This window comes from Coturnix japonica, chromosome 24, assembly GCF_054131305.1.
Source record: "Coturnix japonica strain WE chromosome 24, WE-NBRP24, whole genome shotgun sequence".
In the NCBI taxonomy this organism is placed as follows: Eukaryota; Metazoa; Chordata; class Aves; order Galliformes; family Phasianidae; genus Coturnix; species Coturnix japonica.
Window position 1 is genome coordinate 2,866,912 of NC_140686.1, and position 16,889 is coordinate 2,883,800.

Below are 16,889 nucleotides of genomic sequence, written 5' to 3' on the forward strand. Positions count from 1 at the left end.
CAGTGAGAACATCATCATCTCAATTGCATTAAATAAGCCACTAAACTTGTAATAAAAATAAAGGTGAGAGTTTTTCTGGATTCAGTCTTGATTGTAAGCAACTGAGGCAATTTACAGATTATCAGGTAAACAGTAACATTTAGGCCTAAATTTAAATTCATGTAAATATAATTGAAAGAATACTACAAACAGTAACTGTAATTTCCTTCTGAAGAAAAAAAACAATAATAATAAAAAAATTATATATATATATATACACATATAATATATATATAGATATATAGATATAGACATACATATACACACACGCGCACAGAGTTCTGTAGTAATTAGGAAAAATAACTCAAAGAGAAGCTTTGCCTGAAGCACAAACCAAACTATAATTCTGAAAAATGTGAAAAGGTATCATGAACTTGTTTGTTCACGCTGGTTTCATGACAATGGTCCTCAAAATGCACCAAGATAATTACCTAATGTCTCTTTCACCAACAAGTTGAACATACTAGCATAAAATATCAGTTTGAAAGAAACAGAAGAACAGAAGATATATATTTAATATACCTGTTTCTTGAGCTGTTTCAGCGTTATTAACTCTGTTTCTAAATTCCTTACACGAAACTCAAGTTGTTGTTTTTCCTCTGTCTCTCTAGAATATTGATCCTCTTCCCTCTTTAGTTGCTTTCTTGTTTTTTCATATCGCATTTCAGCTCTATGTCTCTTTTCCTCTCCTTGTTTCACAGAAAATCTGGGATTTAAAAGAGAGTATTTGAGGAATTAAAGCACTGACAAAAAAGTAAATATGCCACATCATGAACCAGGAGAAACAACTTAAAACTGTAGAAATGTCACACCTTTTCAAATATAGAAGTTTTTCTGCAATTTTAAACTTTTAACATCACTCTAATTTCATTCCATTAGTGGTGGAAGACACCTTATACATGAGCTGCACAAGACTGACAAATAAGCCCTTAAGTGATGTACAAAATTCATCATGTATTTCCATGTCGACATAGGTAAACATGAACAGTAAACCATGAACTTTTACTAACAAAAATACACTGTTTTTAATAAGTTGATCATCACCTATATAGTACAGATTCATAATGACTGCAAGTAATACCGATAAAACATCACATCACTTATCTAAGACAAATCAAAAACTTTTAAGAAGCCTTCCCTAAGACTATAACAACTGCTTACCATGTGCGGATGAACCTTTTCATTTCTTTTAATAAATTAAAGGATAAGGATAGTGGCTGTAACATCAGTATTGAAGCAGCTTATTCTAAAGGAGAAAGATTTACATGTAGCCTTTAGCTTCCCAAAAAGTACAGCTTTTACTCATGTATAGCTAATACTGTTTTGAGATTTTACATAGAAGAAAAAATTAATTCCTTCTATTTACAGATGTTTGGGAATTCTGAAAAATGTTTAGAATCAAATCCAGGCCAAATCAGGAACGGCTTTGTCTTACTTACAATCCCCTTCCACGTACTGGGAGACTGCTGGCACATCCTGAAGTTTATTTCCCTCAGCTTATTCTCACAGAGTTTCATGCTCTGTGATCAGCCTGGAAAGCCTCTACTGAACTCACACATGTTGACTACGATCTCTTGAAGGCCATAAAAAGAAATGCACACAAGTACTTGGAGGCCAAAAGTTGGACCCAGTGCTCCAGACACAGACCAACTAGATGCTAAGTAGGGATGGACTCCTCCCTTCAGCTTCTTGACTCTGCAACCCAGGATGCTGCTGGCCTTCTCAGCTGCAAGATCATTCTGACTCATGTTGCACTTAATCTCTGCCAAAGCCCCCAGAGGCTTCTCAGCGAATCAGCTCACCAGCCAGAGCATTTCACTGTGTACACAAGGGGTTCCTCCATCCCACGTGCAAGGGCTTTGAATTCGGTCTTGATTAATTTATTAGGCATAGGAGGTAAGATTCTAAAGACACGATTAGAGTCAGTGTTAAGGAAGAAATTCTCTGGGAAGCCTGGTCTGGTGGTTGGTGACCCTGCACATAGCAGGGGGGTTGAAACTAGATGATCATTGTGGTCCTTTTGAACCTGGACCATTCTATGATTCTGTGATTAAGACCTCTATCACCTCCAGCAAAATTAATCTGAACCTCCACTGTGCATTTAGTTCTTTGAAAAATATACTTTTAAAACAGTTTGGGGAGCAGGGGACTACTCAGCATAGCTTTCAATACCGAGGAAAGTGCTTCAATTACAAGATTTAAAACAATCTAATTCTACGGATTATTTTATTAGCTTACCCTTTTACTGGCATTTCAAGTAATTTTGGTCTCTCCTCAGATGAAGAATTCTTTGTTTGTTTTTCTTCTATCATTTTTTCATTCTTCCTTAGAGCAAGCTTTTCTTTTACTGGTTGATGGGTAATATTGCCCACTGGTGTATTTGATTTATCAAGACTTTCCTGTTTCTCCACTGCTTGCATTTTGAAATGTTTCTGCTTCCTTTTTTCCTTCTCAACCTATGAAGAGAAAATTAAGCTTCATATATTTTTCTGATTCTAAAGGAGATCCAAGACCAAATAATCTAAGCTTGACTTTTAAAATAATGTAAAATAAAAAAGATTTTCCCCCAAAATTACTCTACAAAATGTACCAAGTCAACAAATATACTCTGAATTCACTCTTGATTTGAAGTATAACAATCAAACAAAAACAAAAAAGCAAAGCAGCCCTAAGGAAACAAACAATAGAAGCATTACTGATGGATAAGAAATCAGATGGACTACACAACAGTAGTTGTAGAAACACAAAGTATGAGTGGATGTATGATGTCGTACTTCCTTAATGATGAGGAAAAAAGCAAACTGAACTCAAAAGCAGAAACAGCTTCACAGCAATCAGGAATTTTAGTGAGAGGCAATGAAGGCACACCATGCACAAACCACAGCAAATGAAGAGATAAATCAAGACCCTGTTCAGAAGCTATTTTCATTCCTTGATCGACAATCAAAACTGGTGTACTTGTATGAATTTCTTTTTATGGTAATGAGGTGATAACTACTTACACTGGAAATGACTGCCACCTATTGTCAAACTGAAACAATACACTTTGCTTTCTCAAAACCTTCTGATTACATTATGGGGAAAAGCACAGTTCTCCACTGCTTTCCTTATTTATGAGTAACGTTCTTCTCTTAAGACAAAAAAACCAATTTGCACAAAGCACCTTCTTTTAATGATCAATAGCTAACATGAACAGGACCACCGATACTGAGAAAGACTAAAGAATAAGGAAAAGCAGGTGAACTTCTACCTCTTTTTGTAGCTCTACCTTCTCTTTTTCCAAAGCCAGGAATACCATTTGCAGCATTCCTACCTTACTCTTAAATCTTTCCACATCTTGTTTTAGTTCTTCATCCAGATTCCTTTTCAGCAAGCCACAAGGTTGCTGAGTATGCGGGAAAAGATTTTCGATTTCTGTTTCTCCTATTTCCTTGTTTTTGATAAGGCAGTCTCTGGGAACACTGTCACTAAGACAGATGTCCTTGCCAATTTTCTTCTCACTTATAAAGCCAAGTGTACTTTCACCATTTGTGCAAACAGGTCTTATATTAGGAAGATTATTAGAAATGTCATCCCAAATATTTGTTTTTAAACAATGTCTCAGGGAATACTCAGGACTTCCCTCTACATCTCTACTAATCCCATTCTCATTCTCTTCCATTTCCTCTGCTTTTGATAGATGTACTTTTGTATTATCTGTGTAATTAGTGCAGCCTTCTTCATCTGGTATTCTCCAGGTATTTTCCATGCTCGCATTTAAGTTATTGTGATCAGGAAGGACACAGAGACTCAGAATAACTATTTCAGGTTTGGGTTCTTTTAGGTCTACATTAAGTTTCACATCTCCAAATTCACCTTTACTTTCTAACTTATCACTTGATTCTGTCACACAAGACGAAACACAAAGACTCTTCAATTCTTCAATGAGGTCATCTTCTGACACTTCTGCCACAAGGGATGGAGCTTTCTCAGATTCATTAATTTCACCAAACAGCTGCTTCAGCTCTGCTGTAATGTTTGTAAAATTTCTTTTCAACTCCCTTTTCTCTTTTTCAATCCACATTTTTTGTATCTTTCTTCCCACGGCTTTAGACTTAACTGCTTGTCAGCACTGTGGGATTCCTCATTTTCTGCTAGGGCTTCCTGATGAGAAATTTCTGCTTTGTCAGTCTGCTTTTCATGTGCTGTATTTTCTATCAAGTTGGTAGTTTCTAAAACATATTTATCCTTAAGTAAGCAGGTAAAGACAGAAAAATTACCAAGAAAAATGAAATTACCGTTAAGCCATATAATTTACATTGCAAACTCATCCCATCATACAACAACAACAAAACAAAGATACCTTATTTATTTTTTCCTCAAAACAGAAGGATCTAGTTTAGAAACATAAACCAATCAAACAGATCAAAACCAATCAGTAACAACAGAAAACACAACTGCCCAAATTTTCCCATACTCCATTACTTTCTACTGACTGTCCCTTTAAACCCCCTGCTGGTGAGCGTTCATAACAAGCGTGAGTGATCATAACAAGCTTTTTTACTAACCACCACAAGGGACTGGCTACATTACAATCACTTATGCTCCTCAGAGTGAGAATTATTAAATTCTATTCCAAGCTCCCAAGACAAATATTTACAAGGAATACCTGTTCATTCCTGCCCTCAGCCCAAAATCAAGAACTGAGACATCTATCCAAACGGTACCATGCCTCAAGCTCACTGACCAGCTCCTCTCTCCAGCCTTCTCACTATCTCTGACTTCACAGTCCCTGCAAAGTTGCCCTTGGTTTGTGTTCCCTTCTGAACAAGGTCTGCAGCCTTGGCATCCCAAGGAACCACAACTATTGTCCTTCTTACTCTGGTTATAGAGGCCCTTTTCTCCTTCCACATCGTAACTCCACAAAAATCTTTCACAATGGAGAGCATCTCAGTCACCACCTGTCTCAGCCACTTCATTTCCAAGCTCCATTCACTTTGCACATCCGCTACCACCTTCCAATACTTAAGTTCCGCTCTCTACCTGCTGAAATGAATCACATCCCTCTTCCACAGTGCCTTGGATGTATGATGATATTACTTCCTCCACTTCCCTTGAGGTATTACAGAAGACTCCAGACGCTCAATGAAGATCCCTACCCAGTCCTGTATGCTCAATACAAACAGGACGCCTAGCCTATATGACCATAATGACCTTCAAAAAATATTTTCGAACACTTACTAACTTGATCAGATAAGGAGATATTTTGCAGAGGCAGAGAAAGCACTGACAGATCATATTTCAGGTTTTTACTTAATCTTTCTAATACACAGAGGAAAATCTGGCGTGTTTTGTCAAAGAAATAATCACATGATATAAAATTTTGCTCCCAAATGAGTATGTATTTTGCATAGGAAAAAACAAAAAACCCACCACATGACTGCACTGTTTCTCAGAATTGCACGCAAGGAAAAACACAATATTTGGTTTCACATACCTGCCTCCCAAAGTTTTCAGTGGCATCCTTGACCATCTCTTTTTTAGCTGATGACGACACATGAACGGTAGATTCTGAGCGCTCACCTACAGTGAAAAAATTACATCTTTATAACGAACATGACTTATTACAAATTAATTATACCTAGAGTACATCCTGAATCATTGCATTTGTGAGAAAATAGCACAAACTAACACAGCCTCTCAAGCGTATGATTATTTACGATTTGAACATAATATTACAAAACAGTTTGAAGATGCCTCTGTGCGAACTAATCCCTCTCAGGGCATTTTCCCTTTCATTCCTAAGGGAAATTTGATGAAAATCAGTCAGAAATACACCTTTAAGAATCTCAAATGTTTTACATGTAGAACTATATTTATACATACATGACACACTGTATGCTAGACAGCAATCGGCTAGATTCCTCTAGCTACTTTCATTTCTCCTTGTTTTGTGCCACAAAGGGTCTCGTTTAACCCTTTTAGAGTTAGAAATACTTGTACGATAGGAATTATAACACTCTGCAGAAGAAATACAGCTTGCTGAAACCCAAACATAGGAGTTTGAGACAAACTTTCACATATATTTCTTAATACCTGATCTTTGAGCAAATACATGGATTATAGAAAAAAAACAGACACGAGGAAGGATGAACAGAAAATACATGAAATGATGACATAAAATGAGCTATGAAAAGACTGCTTTTCCTATCTAACTTTGCCACGTCCCACACCATCACTGGACTACATTTCACATGACTACATAAAACAGACAAAACAAGAACTCACAGAATCACAGAAACACAAAGGATGGAAAAGACCTCCAAGATCATGGGTAAATTAGGTTGCTAAGTCACTATCCACCATATTTAAAGAGTTGTGGCAGTCAGGTAAAACCCTTAGTGACTGGAGAAAGGGAAACATCACACTTGTTTTTAAAGAGTTTAAGAAAGGAGGTACTTTCCAAGGCACAGACAACCTTCTATTATGGAGTGACTAGAGTGGAGGATAAAGAAATAGCAACTGATGTTAGCTACCTAGAGAGCTCATCTCTCTAAATTGGAGAAATATCATGGGTGGATTCTTTGGTAGACAGGGAAGTGCTGCCAAGTGGTGTATCTGATATGTTAGTGAAAAGAGATCGCATTCAGACAGATACTGACAGCCTACAGAAGCAGGTCTTATGATGTTCAGCAAGGCCAAGCGCAAGATCCTGCACCTGGGTTGGGAAGTCATCAGCTTCAGCACAGGCTGGACAATGAACAGACTGAGAGCAGTCCTGTGGAAAAGGACTTGGGGATAATGCTGGATGAAGAATTACATATAAGCTGAGAATGCATGCTTGCAGTCCAAAAAGCCAATTGCACCCTGGGCCACAAAAAGAGAAGCACTGCATGGCCAACAGGCCAAGAGAGGTGGTGTCCCCTTCTACTCCACTCTTTCAAAACCCTACCAGGAGCACCGAGTTCATCTCCGGGGCCCCCAGCACAAAAAATCTCTGGCTTGAGCAGGTCCAGGGAAGGGTCTCAAAAAACAATTTGAGGACTGGAACACTTTTCCTATGAGGAAAGCTGACAGAGTTGGGGAATATAAGAGTTTGCAGAGACCGTATGATGGCCTTTCAATAATTAATGGGGGCTTACACGAAAGACTTTTAACTATGGCCTGTAGTGACAGAGCAAAGGGTAACAGTTTTAAACTAAAAGATCGTTCAGATTAGATATAAGGAATAAATTCTTGATGAGGGTGATGAGGCACTGCAACAGGTTATCCACAGCTGGGAAGTTTCAATTAGGTGATTTTTAAAGGTCCTTTCCAGCCCAATTCTATAATTCAATGATTCTAACCACCTTTTGTGCATCTTACAGAAACAATATCACTGCAGTAGAGAATCTCCTTTTCTTTATGCAAACACATGTACATTTTTTTTCTAGAAAGAAGTTTAACCTCTATTGTCATCAAAAGAAACAGTACCTTTTTTCCCAAGACATGGATGTCAAACAGCTTGGAGCAATTTCCATTCCATACTTAGAAGTTGCAATAGTTTTCTGAACTCTTATCTAATCATCTACTTCATATGCTTGCTTATATAGGTTTTCACCTGATTTGTAATTTTCAGGGCTCGTTGTAGAAATTCTAAGACCTTAATAGGGAACTGTTTTGTATCTCGCTAACAAATACTTAAATTCACATATATCAGAATTAAGAAACTAAGAACCCATTGAGGTTAGATATACTCTCTCCCATGTATAACAAATGATCTAGCTGCTTCACTTTTATTTATCTTTCCCAACCAAAAGGAATACCTGCCAACATACTTCCACTCACTACCTCCCACCTACACTCTCTTTCCCATGTCCTTCCACTAGCTCTAAACTCAATGGCCAGTTTAAACAAAACATGAGAGGATGGCTTTGGAAGAGCATATGTAATACATGTTTTCATACAACTGCCAGAGAGGCAAAGAAAAAGCCAGGTAAATAATCAATCATGCTAATGAAGCATAAGCCTGTGAATCACCCATTCTGTCCCACCTGCAGCTCCTGGACAGCTCCATCTGCAGACCCTAGCCAGGAATCAGACACAGGACATGACCCCTATTGCTCCTCTGCAGATTGGTATATTTGGCAATGAGAAGGAAATGAGTAAATGTGGACTGCCTGACAAGGGGTGATGATAGCATGTATGCTGGAGGAACCTTACACTGTAGAAGGATGTTTAGAAATGTTGAATGGAGCTGTAGTGGAGAAAACACCCAAAGATAGAGCCATATTTCATTAAATCTGCTGCTGAAATAACATCTTGCTAGCAAAATATTAATTTAATATGAACAATTTATAACTACAATGTATCTGCCCACAAAGGGACATGACAAAAAAAAAACAACTATTTATAAATACCTTCAATATCATCTACACTCAATTTCTCCTGTGGATCTGCAAAACAAATGAATCAAATGCTTAATTAAATATGCTTATCAGAAAGATTTTGAAGCTAAAATCAGAATATAAAAGACATCATTACCTGATTTTTGCTTTTCTGTTTTTGAAGATGTTTCATTCATCTCTAAAACTGCAGAAACCTTTAACTATGAAAGACAAACCAATGAAAAATAAACACCCATACATTCAAAGTAACTACATATTCATTAATGAGCAGGACAAGTAGATTTCAATGAAAAGCATTTACCTGCAAATTACTGGGTTTCTCTGAAAAGCCTGGAGATGAAAAATGAAAGCGTTATTTTATTTAATTGAAGATATCTTTTATTCTTTACAACATTAGTAGGCTCTGTAATTGTTTCTTGCACAAATTACTTCATTGAGAGTGAAATAGCTAATATCCAATTATCTTATCACACAGAACTTGTAGTAGTATATAAGAAATACAGAGTAATTCCCATCATCCAACTTTTATTAAAAAAAAAAAAAAGAATCAAATCACAGAATGACAACAATTCATGTGAAGCATTAAGTCATGTCTATTAAGAGAACAAGATTAAAATATTTTGTTCCTTTTGGAAGCTGAATTCTGCTTTCTGGAAAAATTAATTAGAGCAGATAGCTTTGGCTTCTTAATGACCAATCAAGAAAGAACCCAGCAGAACTATGACTACTTCTATTCTAGCAGTGCATAATGTTGAGGCTACTTTCTCATTAACAGCTTATGGAGAGCAAGGGTACAGACACAGCAACCTCATACAAACATCATTCAATGAGGTAAAAACAATCTGGTTCTCAACTGACCTCTCTGGATCAGTTTGCAAGGAAATAAATGATACAAACATTGCTTGGTTGTAATGCACAACATGTGCATTATTCCAAATCTTTTTCAAGTTTAGTGTCAAATCTTATTTCCTAACTCACACAACCTACTGCCCTGTGCTGCAGTCATCTTATACTTTACGACTCCATTCATGAAACAAGCATACAAAATGCTTCTACGAATTGTTCCAAAAAATAATTTTTAGATTTAAATAAATACTAAAAACAAATCATCAAGACTTGATTTTCGAACACTAGGTGGTCAAATAACATGGAAATACATTAAAAAGACTACCACAGTCACCTCTTCCCCCCTCCCACACTGATTTCAAGCTTAGCAGAATCATATGGAAGCAGACATTAAAGACAATTGGTAAGTTGATTTATGGATTCCAGAAGCTTCCTAAGATTTGGTGTCTGCTTACAAAAATAAAATTGGACTTGCCTTTTAGGCTATGTCATTGAATCCATATTATAAGCCACATTGCCAAAGCACTCTCAAAAAGATAAAAGATTTATTCCAATAGCAAAATTTTCCAGCACACTTATGATCAATCAGGATGGTCATAAAGCAACTGCCATGAGCTGCAGGTGGAAACCCGCAGAAACATAACAAGAATTTGCCCACATATTTTAGTTTTTAAAGAAAAACAGGAAACTAAAAAAAAAATTAAATAAACAAACAAAAAGATTAACCAAATGATATTTTTCTTCTGCTGCTTATCCAGAAATATCCAAATCCTCAGACAGATAAATCTTAAACCAGATACCACTCCCACCACTTTAAGCAACCACTTAAAGCAAAGAAAAACACCCGAACAAACACATATCCAAAAAGTATACATAATGAACGCAAGAACCGCCTGGACTAATCAAGCAGGCCAGCAAGTTCAGTGTTCACTGCTGTTAATTAACATCAGCCAAGCACTTCATTGCTACAGCACATACTCACTGAACAACAGGACTAACAAGGAAAACAAAAGAAAAAGTTCACTTGTCTATAAACACAGACAAATCCAATCTATGAGATAGTTACCCTTGTTGTGCTCCCCTGAAACACTCTGCAAGCGTACTCCATGTTCAACTGCAGGTGGGAGAAACACAGGAGGAGATGCTTTCCTCGAACCTTCAGAACACGGCTGTACAATACAGTACATACGCGTAAGAATTTGTACAAAACAATTTTTTTAAAATAAAATCTAACAAAGGCTTTTGCATTTTAAATAAAAGGGCAAAAAAATCCTCACAATTCATCTAAACTATTCCATAATGTTGATTAAGGCTGGCAAATCACAGAGCCACACAAGAAATTAACACAGGAAATCAAGATGTTGATTGTGAACAAGAAGCTGCAGCTCTGTGTTGATTGAACACTGGCATCAAATTTGCACCTGGCATTCAAATATCAGCCTACATTGCTGGGGCACATGTCCCACAATGTTGAGTGAGTGCATCACTACGTTGCAAAAGCAAGATTTGATTTGCTTAAAGGCCAAAAAGGCAAAGCTGATAGCGATTAAGCTATCTAGAAAGTCTCGTATTTTTAAGAAAGGAGTGGGGAATTAGTTTTTTTCCCAACAACAAAGGCTAGAGGGGAAGTAGCTACAGACCCTGCTCACTCTCATCTTGAGAATTATCAGACAGAAAGGATAAACACAGCCAGCACACTTGGTGTCTGCTGAACATGATTTTCAAAATCGGATTAAGTCTATGTAGAGAAGACAGAGGTTCTATACAGAAAAATCTAAATGTCTGGGTTGCTCAATGTATTGGCATCCATTAAACTCTGACTGGATCAGCAGAATAGATCTGAATAGTAGGAAAAAAAAAAAATCCTCACAAAAATATGCCTGAGAAGTTCATAAGTTTAAAAGCAGCAATAAACTGCTGTATTAAAACTGTGCTAGAAAATCAACTCCAAAGCCTGCAGCCAGGAGGCCAACGTAAGTAGTCTGACATAACTTTGTCCCAGTACTATCTCAACAGAGAACCTACGCTACAGGTATTTCAATGACCCTCAGATACAGGACATCGAGCAGCAGCAACATGGGGTAAATAAGCCTCACCAGGGGCGGGGCTCAACGCAAAGGCAAGCTCTCACGTAGTTCTCATCTGGCTCTCCCACAGACCGGGGAGATGCTCATATCACAGAAAGTACCTCAGAATCCCAGGGAGAATCAGACTCTTCCTTTTTCTCTGTTCCTACTGCTGGCAGAGCACCTACAAAAAAATGGACAAAGAGAGACACTGAGAATTTACTGCACTCCACTTTTATACCCCATCAGTCAAACAAAGGATCTGAAAGATGAGTAACAGTACTACAGCAAAGGACAAACCGAGAAATGAGTTACACTCAACGGTAGCTTTACACCCAGTCACATCACAGTATTCTGTTTTCTCCTCTTCATTTCTTTTCCAGCAAAAGATGCATAAGAATGGTGGCTGACATGACAATGTCCCTCGTGTTGGGACAACGTTAAGGAAGAAACTCCAGCATGCTTCAGTCTCAGCATATGGACACCCTGAGTCATCTTCCCTCTTGCCTACACCTCCATCATCTGGCACTTACTATCACATTCCACTCTACAGGACATACCACAAAAGCACGATTCAAAACAACCTCACACTAAGAGGAAGCTGCCAACACACACGGCTCCTTGCTTAGTGCTATCAAGGGATACCTCACCTGACCATGATTCATAATCCTGCAACTTCTGACCAGGTACATACATAAGGACTGACATTTAGGAATGAAACAGAAGCTCACAGCTCCAATACAGTCCAGAACACTGCAAGCATTTTAAATCTTATCACTTCAAAGTCTAGTATCTTCTGACCACCAAACTCCCATCTAGAGCAGACCACAGTCAGTTCTCTCTTCTAAGCTACTCCATTATGTAAAACAAACTCAGGATTGACTCACACAGAAACGCAAGGAAAATTTACAGGAATGAGCCAGACAGGAGCAATGGCGTCCACTCTGGAAAACCATAACTGCTGATTCCAGCCTGAGTGCTGACTATTCATGCTTTTCCAAAATAAACTCTTTGCACATAAAATGCACTAAGAGAAAAGTGAATGCACCGTGAGTGCTGCTTCCACACCTTCTGAGCAGCAACTGACCAATAGCTACACGAGCTCTGAAAACATCTACAGCAACAAGATATCCTCTGGAGACGGACATACTATCTTCTGCTCTGAGACCCTGGGGTGAGTACCTAAGCACCCACCTCTCTCTGAGGTCATGCTCTCAAGCATACAAACGAGTAGCACAGGAGAGATCTCCTACATTTTACAACTGAACAAGGTGAGGCACTGGAAGAGTCTTCTCCGACTTTGAATCAGGTCAGCTCTTGGCTGAAGCCCTGAAAAACCACAGCTTTTCAATCTGATAGCACCCATTAGAAAGGGAATCAATAGTGTCACACACAAGGCACACTAGACTACCTACTTGTTTTGTGCAGATCAAGGAGAACACAGCAACAAAATTAATAAAGAAACTTGCATCATACATAATCATTAGGAACCCAGCACCACCATTTGTGACCTTTAGGAAAGAACGAAAAGCAACAAAAGCTGCAGACCTTCTCTACCACAGCAGGCTAGGGTTCACAGCTAAATCTTAAACCAGATACACCTCCCAGCACTTTAAGCAACCACCTAAAGCAAAGAAAAACACCCGAACAAACACATATCCAAAAAGTATACATAATGAACGCAAGAACCTCCTGGACTAATCAAGCAGGCCAGCAAGTTCAGTGCTCACTGCTGTTAATTAACATCAGCCAAGCACTTCATTGCTACAGCACATACTCACTGAACAACAGGACTAACAAGGAAAACAAAAGAAAAAGTTCACTTGTCTATAAACACAGACAAATCCAATCTATGAGATAGTTACCCTTGTTGTGCTCCCCTGAAACACTCTGCAAGCGTACTCCATGTTCAACTGCAGGTGGGAGAAACACAGGAGGAGATGCTTTCCTCGAACCTTCAGAACACGGCTGTACAATACAGTACATACGTGTAAGAATTTGTACAAAACAATTTTTTTAAAGTAAAATCTAACAAAGGCTTTTGCATTTTAAATAAAAGGGCAAAAAAATCCTCACAATCCATCTAAACTATTCCATAATGTTGATTAAGGCTGGCAAATCACAGAGCCACACAAGAAATTAACACAGGAAATCAAGATGTTGATTGTGAACAAGAAGCTGCAGCTCTGTGTTGATTGAACACTGGCATCAAATTTGCACCTGGCATTCAAATATCAGCCTACATTGCTGGGGCACATGTCCCACAATGTTGAGTGAGTGCATCACTACGTTGCAAAAGGAAGATTTGATTTGCTTAAAGGCCAAAAAGGCAAAGCTGATAGCGATTAAAGCTATCTAGAAAATCTTGTACTTTTAAGAAAGGAGTAGGGAATTAGTTTTTTTTCCCAACAACAAAGGCTAGAGGGGAAGTAGTTATTCTGTTTCACTACTGTGCTAGAAAATCAACTCAAAAGCCTGCAACCAAAGGGCTGATACAAGAAGCTTAACCTAACTTTGTCCCAGTACTATCTCCACACAGAACCTACACTACAAGTATTTCGTTGACCCTCAGATACAGGACATCGAGCAGCAGCAATATGGGGTAAATAAGCCTCACCAGGGGCAGGGCTCAACGCAAAGGCAAGCTCTCACGTAGTTCTCATCTGGCTCTCCCACAGACCAGGGAGATGCACATTTCACAGAAAGTACCTCAGAATCCCAGGGAGAATCAGACTCTTCCTTTTTCTCTGCTCCTACTGTGGGTTGGGCTTCTACAAAAAAAAAAGGAGAAATACAGACACTGAGAAATATACTGCACTACACTTTTATACCCCATCAGTCAAATAAAGGATCTGAAAGACGAGCAGTAATTCTACAGCAAAGAACAAACCAAACAGTGAGTCCCACTCAAGGGTAACTTTACACCAATTCACATCACAGTATTCTCTTCACTCCTCTTCATCTGTTTTCCAGCAGAAGATGCCCAAGCAGGACAGCTGACATGGCTACGTTCACCATGTTTGGACAATGTTCTGTGCAGCATCTGACCAATAGCTACACATGCTCCGAAGAAGTCTACTGCAACAAGCAGTGCTCTGGAGTCAGACAATGGAAATAGTATCTTCTGCTTTCACACCCTGGGGTCTATGCCAAATTACCCAACTCTCTCTGAGCTGGTCATGCTCTCAAGCCCACAGAGGTTTAGCAAAGGAGAGATCTCCTACATTCTACAACTGAACAAGTTGAGGTACTGGAAGAGTCTTCTCTGAGTTTGAATCAGGTCTGCTTTTGGCTGAAGCCCTGAAAAACCACAGCTTTTCAATCAGATAGTAGCATCGGAAAGGGAAACAATATTGTCACACAGAAGATAGATTAGATTAGCTTCTTGTTTTGTTCAGACGGCATCAAGGAGAACACAGCAACAAAATTAATAAAGAAACTTGCATCATACGTAATCATTAGGAATCCAGCACCACCATTTGTGACCGTTAGGTAAGAACGAAAAAAAACAAAAGCTGCAGACCTTCTCTACCACAGCAGGCTAGGGTTCACAGGTAACAGGAAAGTTTATCATCTTTGAGGATAATCATCATTTTACTTTATTTACTGAACATTAATACTTATAGAGGAGCAATCAGGATCATATTTAAACTCACTTCTCGCATAAGCTGTGTCTTCTGAAACTTTACGGACTTGATGTTTATTACTAGAAACAGAATGTTTCACATCCCCCAAAACTGTTGTTTGCAGCTTCCTTCTAGTATCTTCCTTCTCCTGTTCTTCTTTCCATTTAGGTGACTCCTTCTAAAACAGATTGACCAAAACAGCTGAAAAGCACAGAAATCAATATCTACTTCACCACCCATTAACAACTTGGAAAACGGTTTTCTTGGGTAAGACTTAAATGAAGCAAAGTGCAACATGGTTTCTAAAGCCTACAATTTTTAGTGGGAATCTGCACAATTAAACTGCAGTGCCTCATGTTGTAAACCTCATCTCTGGCTATGCAAAACCTCTGAGAAGCACTTCCTTGTGTCAGTCTAAATGCAGTTTCATTGATATTATTCAGAAAGTCTTCTTTCTGCCTACATATCTCACAATTTCACTAGTTTCCTGCCCTCAATTTCATTCAAAACTTCCTTTTGTTTCTTCATTTCCAGTCATTACCTCATGAATTCTACTAAATGGCTACAACTTCTAATGGATATTATCCATTCCCTCAGTTTTACATAACAGAAAGTGCACAGATTCCAGAAAGAATGAAGTTTCCTGTCTTTCTCCTTCCAAAACTCTCCAATCTCATAATAAAAATATTGAAAATAATGTCTGAGTTTGGCTATGAACAAGATGTTTTCAGTATCAAAATACAATGATTGAATACAGATACGTGATTGAGTATTAACAGGAAAATAGTTTACTGTCGCTTACCTGTATTACCCTTAACAAACTCTTCCAATTGAATCATCCCTGTACACTTACTTTTGTGCTTGAGGGAAATGCTGCCCATAGATTTTCCTCATATCTATTTAGGCCCAGGTTTTCACTTTCTTGTTTTAGTGTTTCATGGAATTTATTATGTACCTCTTTGCACTGCCCTTCTTCCTCTTCCACCAATTCATCTTCCTCAAGGTTGCCTGAATCAGAGACATCTTGTTTCAACAACTCTCCACATTCTCCTCTGCTCAGATTTGCACCTGTTGGTTTTTTTTGTTTGAGGCTTTTCTTCTGTGACTTAGGAATTTCAATTCTAGAACTATCACCACCACCTTAAAGCATGAGAAAGGGAAAGAGGAATATGAATCAAATGGGTTATATAAATAGCAGCAGGCATTTTACCCATTAAAAACACAGGAAAGTAGTCATCTGGGACTGTATGGAAAAGAAGCCAGGTAAGGGCAGGATGGGAGAAGGACACATCAGACACAAAGGCTTAGGAGGGGACTCAGTATGGTCATTTCCATTATCTTACTTATTTTATTCTGACATGACCATCTGTTCTGTTCTTATAACACTACTTTCCTCAATTACTACAGCCAAGTGAAAACAACAACAACAAAAACCGAAATGAAATTACTTAGTAAGTTTACTTTTGTATGTCATTGTATTATGAAGTACTTTCCAAATAACTTACCAGTATTTCTGAACTTTTGGGGAACATTCATTAACGATGTCAAGTTTGGCTTCTGTGGCTTCTGCAAATAAAAACACATTTTAAAAGAATTATTTGATCTGTTTTTGTTTGCTTTTTTGTTTTAAAGCAAATCCTTTACTTACATCAAATCTTGAACAGTAAATACAACCAGGCTGTCCCCTTTTGAAAGGACTCAGATACTTGCTAGATCCTTCAACTTTAATTACACAAACATTCCTCTCCTCTTGTGTACAAGTCAGTGACTATTCAAAACTATCTGTAAATGCGTAACAATTCTAAAAAGGTATTTTAATCCATTGGTAAAATACAACTACACTCGCGATTACTTACTTGTAAGTATGCACAACTCAAGTATCAATTAAAGTTCCTGAAGCTTGAAGAATAAATTAGTTAATATAACTCCACTTAGTGAAATATCTG

At 38.1% G+C, this 16,889-nt stretch overlaps 1 protein-coding gene and 1 pseudogene across 2 annotated transcripts in view; both read right to left on the reverse strand.

Moving 5' to 3' along the window:
• Positions 1–16,889, reverse strand: part of LOC146757016 (uncharacterized) — a 42,064-nt pseudogene that overhangs the window by 15,112 nt on the left and 10,063 nt on the right. Inside the window, exons 8-15 of the transcript XR_014936941.1 lie at positions 8,707–8,735; positions 8,542–8,605; positions 8,418–8,453; positions 5,516–5,601; positions 3,258–4,266; positions 2,842–2,845; positions 2,278–2,495; positions 562–745 (exon numbers count right to left, since the gene is read on the reverse strand). The product of XR_014936941.1 is annotated as an uncharacterized LOC146757016 (transcript). The remainder of the gene's footprint in view (positions 1–561; positions 746–2,277; positions 2,496–2,841; positions 2,846–3,257; positions 4,267–5,515; positions 5,602–8,417; positions 8,454–8,541; positions 8,606–8,706; positions 8,736–16,889) is intronic.
• On the reverse strand, positions 13,805–16,855 carry LOC146757017 (uncharacterized). Its single transcript, XM_085523378.1, has 4 exons — positions 16,449–16,855; positions 15,899–16,083; positions 14,974–15,121; positions 13,805–14,088 (listed from the first exon to the last, which is right to left on the reverse strand). The coding sequence occupies exons 1-4, from the start codon at positions 16,525–16,527 to the stop codon at positions 13,931–13,933; spliced, it is 570 nt and encodes a 189-aa protein (XP_085379504.1). The 5' UTR covers positions 16,528–16,855; the 3' UTR covers positions 13,805–13,930.